At 41.5% G+C, this 7,255-nt stretch overlaps 1 protein-coding gene across 1 annotated transcript; it reads left to right on the top strand.

Annotated features, from left to right (window-relative positions):
- The first annotated feature begins 696 nt into the window (after positions 1-696).
- On the top strand, positions 697-6,917 carry LOC121579436 (sedoheptulokinase-like). The gene is made up of 6 exons (XM_041894025.1): positions 697-1,210; positions 1,340-1,508; positions 5,064-5,219; positions 5,456-5,631; positions 5,901-6,101; positions 6,255-6,917. The coding sequence occupies exons 1-6, from the start codon at positions 1,177-1,179 to the stop codon at positions 6,389-6,391; spliced, it is 873 nt and encodes a 290-aa protein (XP_041749959.1). The 5' UTR covers positions 697-1,176; the 3' UTR covers positions 6,392-6,917.
- The last annotated feature ends 338 nt before the right edge of the window (positions 6,918-7,255 follow it).

Below are 7,255 nucleotides of genomic sequence, written 5' to 3'. Positions count from 1 at the left end.
TTTGATGAAGTGAATGGATGAATGTGCTTATCTATTACATTTAATTACACATTTTCTTTAATTCAATTACTTTAACATTTTGTGACATCTTTAAGATTTATGTGTTGTGACCTTTGACCAAAACGAACTTTGGTCTATGGTGTCTGCCTTAGATCAAAATAGTAGCGCCCTCTGTTTACAAACAATGGGCTCTGGAAAAAACGTACAATAATTAATAGGCTAAGGAGCCTAATGCTATCGCAGAAGCAGCCAACCATGGCGAACTATGTACTGGGCAAAGATATAGGAACTACTTCAATCAAAGTCGTGTTACTTGATATTAGATCAAAAACAGTAACGGATAGCTTATCTTTGCCAACCAAGGCAGATATCATCAGCGACGAAACGCATGTATGAATGTGACAGCGCCTCTCTCTGATCGCCGTGCATAATGAGCTATTCTTTTAGAACTAGAATCCTTGAAACAATAACAATGCGGTGAACCCCACTCTGTTTTGGGTTTCTTTTAAACTGAGAGATCGGCCTGGAGAAATGTAACTACTGTCAAATTCGTAGATGGAACTATGGATGCAAGGACTGAACATCCATGATATCAAAATTATAAGCCATACAGTGTTTGTTTACAAATATAGGAATAAAACAAGCTTATATTTGGGGTTCTGATGGGGTTCGACAGTTGAACTAAGCTCACGAGGCGTTTATAAGTTATATTCTTCAAGAATCAATGGGCATATATAATTAATTTAAAAGTCCATACTGTATGGATGTACATTTACGCTCTTATATAGAGCGACTTACAGGAGCAATTAGGGTTAAGTGCCTTGCTCAAGGGCACATTGATAGATAGTCAGCTCGGGGGTTTGAACCAGCAACCTTTCGTTTACTGGCTCAACACTCTTAACTGCTAGGCGACCTGCCACTCAAAGGATTTTACAACAACAAAATATTCTAGATTTAAATGTTTCAGCCTTTTTAGCAGTTTAAACTGCTGTGTATTTGATCTTAAATTGTGCATAATCCTGTTTATAGATTTCTTCAAAAAATATATGATTGGGTTTTCCTTTGCAGGCCAAAGAGCAGCTCACTGCACAAATCATAACAAATCTGAATGAGTGCATCATATCTCTGCCTAGAGACAAGCTCCAAAATGTCAGTAGAATTGGGGTGTCTGGACAAATGCATGGGGTTGTATTCTGGAAAGCCCAAACAGGTAAAACCTTTTTTTGGTCATAAATAGTGTGTCACCCACTATTAGGCCTATGTGATATAGATTTTTTATATAGAAAATCACAGGTCTCTTTTTCCAAACAAGTCCTTTATAATCACTGTATATCCTCAGGCTGTGATTGGTCAGGTGGAGACAGCGGTCAGCTCTTCAGACCTAGAGACACCAGTCAGCTGATCACCCGGCAGGATGTGCGCTGCAACAGTCATTTTCTGTCTACTCTTCCAAACCCAGACTTACATCTCAGCATAGCCACGGGCTTTGGTTGTGTCACTATCTCCTGGTACATGAGACACATGTACATAGGCCGATAGTATCATGCCTACATGACTGGGCTGATTTTGAGGAATAAGTGTACTTCATATACAGCCAGTCGACTCCTGATAATTGCACCTGTAGGATAAGTGCATGTCTATTCCACCCAGTTCACACTTACAGTGGCTTGCAAAAGTATTCACCCCCCTTGGCATTTTTCATATTTTGTTGCCTTACAACCTGGAATTGAAATTGTTTTTATTTTTTTACACAACATGCCTACCACTTTGAAGATGCAAAATATTTTTTATTGTGAAACAAACAAAAAACTGAACTTGAGCGTGCTTAACGAATTTTGGCCCATTCCTCCTGACAGAGCTGGTGTAACTGAGTCAGGTTTGTAGGCCTCCTTGCTCGCACATGCTTTTTCAGTTCTGCCCACAAATGTTCTATAGGTTTGAGGTCAGGGCTTTGTGATGGTCACTCCAATACCTTGACTTTGTTGTCCTTAAGCCATTTTGCCACAACTTTGGAAGTATGCTTGGGGTCATTGTCCATTTGGAAGACCCATTTGCGACCAAGCTTTAACTTCCTGACTGATGTGATAAGATATCCACATCAATTTCCTTCCTCATGATGCCATCTATTTTGTGAAGTGCACCAGTCCCTCCTGCAGCAAAGCACCCCCACAGCATGATGCTGCCACCCCCGTGCTTCACGGTTCGGATGGTGTTCTACGGCATGCAAGCACCCCCTTTTTCTTCCAAACATAACAGTCATTATGGCCAAACAGTTCTATTTTTGTTTAATCAGAACAGAGGATATTTCTCCAAAAAGGTATGATCTTTGTCCCCATGTGCAGTTGCAAACTGTATTCTGGCTTTTTATGGCAGTTTTGGAGCAGTGGCTTCTTCCTTGCTGAGCGGCCTTTCAGGTTATGTCGATTTAGGACTGGTTTTACTGTGGATATAGATACTTTTGTACCTATATCCTCCAGCATCTTCACAAGGTCCTTTGCTGTTGTTCTGGGATTGATTTGCACTTCTCGCACCAAAGTACGTTCATCTCTAGGAGACAGAACGTGTCTCCTTCCTGAGCGGTATGACGGCTGCGTGGTCCCATGGTGTTTATACTTGCGTACTATTGTTTGTACAGATGAACGTGGTACCTTCAGGCATTTGGAAATTGTTCCCAAGGATGAACCAGACTTGTGGAGGTCTTGGCTGATTTCTTTTGATTTCCCCATGATGTCAATTAAAGAGGCACTGAGTTTGAAGGTAGGCCTTGAAATACATCCACAGGTACACCTCCAATTGACTCAAATGATGTCAATTAGCCTATCAGAAACTTCTAAAGCCATGACATAATTTTCTGGAATTTTCCAAGCTGTTTAAAGGCACAGTCAACTTAGTGTATGTAAACTTCTGACCCACTGGAATTGTGATACAGTTAATTATAAGTGAAATAATCTGTCTGTAAACAATTGTTGGAAAAATTACTTGTGTCATGCACAAAGTGGATGTCCTAACCGACTTGCCAAAACTAGTTTGTTAACAAGAAATTTGTGGAGTGGTTGAAAAACAAGTTTTAATGACTCCAACCTAAGTGTATGTAAACTTCCGACTTCAACTGTAGATACCATTTTCCTTAATGGCCCAAAAGCTCAATTTTAGTCTCATCTGACCAGAGTACCTTCTTCCATATGTTTGGGGAGTCTCCCACATGGCTTTTGGGCCATTAAGCAATGGCTTTTTTCTGGCCACTCTTCCGTAAAACCCAGCTCTGTGGAGTGTATGGCTTAAAGTAGTCCAATGGACAGATACTCCAATCTCCGCTGTGTATCTTTGCAGCTCCTTCAGGGTTATCTTTGGTCTCTTTGTTGCCTCTCTGATTAATGCCCTCCTTGCCTGGTCCGTGAGTTTTGGTGGGCGGCCCTCTCTTGGCTGGTTTGTTGTGGTGCCATATTCTTTCCATTTTTTAATAATGGATTTAATGGTGCTCCGTGGGATGTTCAAAGTTTCTGATATTTTTTATAACCCAACCCTGATCGGTACTTCTCCACAACTTCGTCCCTGACCTGTTTGGAGAACTCCTTGGTCTTCATGGTGCCGCTTGCTTGGTGGTGCCCCTTGCTTAGTGGTGTTGCAGAAGCTGGGGCCTTTCAGAAAAGGTGTATATGTACTGTGTTACGGATACAGGTATCCTGTGTCTTTTTGTGTTTTTCCTCTCCTTCTGCCCTAATCACAGGTGTCCTGTGTTTTATTTACTCACTAAGTTGCTGGTTACTCTGTTTGGTAACTTTATGAGAGACTATTTCCGTATGTGAGTATGGATACTGTGGTGTCCTGTGTTTTGTGTACTCACTAAGTTGCTGGTTACTCTGTTTGGTAACTTTGTGAGAGACTATTTCCGTATGCGAGTATGGATACTGTGGTGTCCTGTGTTTTGTGTACTCACTAAGTTGCTGGTTACTCTGTTTGGTAACTTTGTTAGACTATTTTCCGTATGTAAGTATGGACACTGTGGTGTCCTGTGTTTTGTGTACTCACTCATTTGCTGGTTACTCTGTTATGGTTATAAAGAAGAACAAGTTCCCTTGGTGTACTTCCCTTTAGAAGGAAACTGTCTAAAAACACTAGTTAGACCTGAGCGGACCACCCACTGTATTTTTGTATGATTAGCAGTAGCTTAGCGGTTGTTGAGGCAGGCAAGATCAGTTTAGGGGTGTTTTACACTATTGTTTCATTTCTTGGGTCCTGCTCATCCCTTTTTCCCAAACCTTTACCGTGTGTTCAAAAATAAATATTTTATGTTTGACGGTAGTTTATGGTTGTCGTGTAGTTTTTGTTCTCACTGTTCCATGTCACGCTTATAATTTGCATGAATTATGTTACGGGTCTCATGTCCATCCACCCTAGACGTTTAAAGCCACGGGGTTCGTAACATACTGAGATCATGTGACAGATCATGTGACACTTAGATTGCACACAGGTGGACTTTATTTAACTAATTATTTGACTTCTGAAGGTAATTGGTTGCACCAGATCTTATTTACGGGCTTCATAGCAAAGGGGGTGAATACATATGCACGCACCACTTTTCCGTTATTTATTTTGTATAATTTTTTGAAACAAGTTATTTTTTTCATTTCACTTCACCAATTTGGACTATTTTGTGTATGTCCATTACATGAAATCCAAATAAACATCCATTTAAATTACAGGTTGTAATGCAACAAAATAGGAAAAACGCCAAGGGAGTGGGATACTTTTGCAAGGCACTGTATCCTATGTGCAGGAGTTTACTATAGGCTGGGTTTCTGTATAGCACTTTGTGACATCTGCTGATGTACATTTTAGTCATTTAGCAGACGCTTATCCAGAGCGTTTATTATTATTTTTCATACTGGCCCCCCGTGGGAATCGAAACCACAACCCGGGCGTTGCAAGCACCATGCTCTACCAACTGAGCTACACGGGGCTTGTAAAAAGGTCTTTATAAATACAGTTTATTGATTGATTGATATATATACTGATAGATTCAGAAAGCTTGACATTCTGCTTTTCACTGCATTTGAATGCAGGCCGGGGTTCCTGTCTGACTTCACTGTGGCAGGAACCAACCATGAATATGTGGTGTCCATGCTTAGTGGTTCGGAGAGCTGTGCCATGATGACTGGCCAGAATGCAGCCAGCTGGGGCTACTTCAACATTGCCACCAACCAGTGGAACATAGATATGTGAGCACAATATCCTGGTCTTCTTCTTCTTCTTCTTCTTCTTCTTCTTCTTCTTCTTCTTCTTCTTCTACTTCTACTTCTTCTTCTTCTTCATCTTCTTCTTCTAGCACTAATTATATTTTAGTACAGAAGGTTGTTATTACTGACATACTACATACTGAACATAATATGAATGGATGTGTTGTGTTATGTTGTGTGTTAGCTAACATGCATCTGTGTGTGTGTGCATGCTCTAGTCTGAAGGATGCTGGCTTTCCCGTGCACCTGCTCCCTGAGTGTGTGCCATCTGGCTGCATGGCTGGTCAGACGTGCTGTGAGTGGCATGGCGTCCACGCCAACACACCTGTAGGGGCAGCCCTGGGGGACTTCCAGTGTTCTGTCTACTCCTGCATGACTGACTGGACAGATGCAGGTGAATCCTGGGGAAGAGGGGTGGTCTGACCTTTGAATGTCAATAGTATTGCTGAATGAGGATTGGATAGGTTTAAGTTATATAGTAATAGCTCCACCTTACACTTTCTAATAGGCTAGGTGGAAAACTAAGCATTCTGTGCTTACACCTATCCATCTTTCAGATCTACAGGAGTGCCTAAATGCTAATGGTAGGGGCTAGGGGTTGGTTAGAATTCACAACTTGATCATTGATTATACTGAGCTAACTATTTCTATCCCTATTTGCAGTTCTCAATATAAGCACTTCAGCCCAGCTGACCTATGCCATGCCACTTGACTTCACTCCGCCAAATATCCCTGATCCCACCTCCTCCATCTCCTACCTCCTCTACTTTGATGGCTCCTACTTGGTGGTGGCAGCATCGCTCAATGGAGGAAATGTGGTCGCTACTCTTGTAGGCATGCTGAGTGGCTGGATGAATGAGCTAGGTCAATTGATTCATAAACATTCACATACTGTCACTGACTTAGTCACAAACCCTGTAAGTTTGTGTCACTTACAGAAGGCATGTTAAATCCTGTTAAGTCCATGAGAGATCGAGCTACTGAGTCATTACACCTATTTCATGTTTTTACCTATAGAGGTGGAGGTGAGAGACTCCAACATGTATGAGAAGCTGATCAGATGTGCCCTTGGAGTCCTACCATCCTGGGGGAAATACACGACCCGCTCAGCCTGGGCCAGGTGTAAAAAATACACCCCTCTAACCTCTCCCTAGGCCACATGACCAGAGCGGTGTGCTGGGGCGTTCTAGACAATATCACCTCCATGATGCACCCTGTCTTCCTGCTGGAGGCCGGAGTGCAAAGGATAATGGGCAGCGGGAGTGCCTTTTCCCATAACGCGGTGCTCAGACAGGAAGCAAAGAGGGTGTTTCCTCTACCTGTGGAATACGGGCAGGATGTGGACTCAGCTGTGGGTGTGGCTATGGTCTTTCATGACGGGACTGTGAGTTATAAAAGGGACATGCCTATTTGTTTACTTGAATATTTGAATACTTGAACTGTATTTTTTCTGGATCATGCTTCTTTTACTATCCAGTGATATCCTCAGAAATGTTTATGAACGAATACTATTAGAAATTCATTGTGCAATCTCCAATTAAAATGATGTCTCACATTTATAGTACGAACTAAAAGTTAAAGTAAGTGCTAATGTAGGACATAGTTAACTACAGTAAAATAATGTACTGTATTTGACATGTTTGCATTAGTGAACTTGACATTTTAACTAAAACATTGTTCTGCTACTGCTAGCTTGTTATTAACAATCATTCAATCTGTAAGATTTTAGTATTGTTGATTATTACAACTATCATTTATAATGATTACAACTATTTAATGCTGTTTTTACTAAATGATTAAATTGTTATGTTATCATAATTCCAAGCATCTGCCTCTAACCCTAGGAAGCTCTTTGCCACATTCTCCTCACTGCTGAATCCCCCCCTCCTCCCTCTCTGTGGATGACTTCGTCAACCACTTTGAAAAGAAGGTTGACGACATCCGATCCTCGTTTGTTAAGTCTAATGACACTGCTGGTCCTGCTCACACTGCCCTACCCTATGCTTTGACTTCTTTCT

The sequence above is a fragment of the Coregonus clupeaformis genome, chromosome 13, assembly GCF_020615455.1.
Source record: "Coregonus clupeaformis isolate EN_2021a chromosome 13, ASM2061545v1, whole genome shotgun sequence".
Lineage (NCBI taxonomy): Eukaryota > Metazoa > Chordata > Actinopteri > Salmoniformes > Salmonidae > Coregonus > Coregonus clupeaformis.
The sequence above is the reverse complement of the archived record's forward strand: the minus strand, read 5'-3'. Positions and strand labels throughout refer to the sequence as shown.

Excerpts from the sequence above, each read along its gene's own strand:
- LOC121579436 (XM_041894025.1), top strand. The coding sequence starts at position 1,177 with ATGCATGGGGTTGTATTCTGGAAAGCCCAAACAG. Across the intron at positions 1,509-5,063 it reads GGTTGTGTCACTATCTCCTG|GCCGGGGTTCCTGTCTGACT; the intron begins GTACATGAGACA and ends ATTTGAATGCAG. Across the intron at positions 6,102-6,254 it reads TGGCTGGATGAATGAGCTAG|AGGTGGAGGTGAGAGACTCC; the intron begins GTCAATTGATTC and ends TTTTACCTATAG.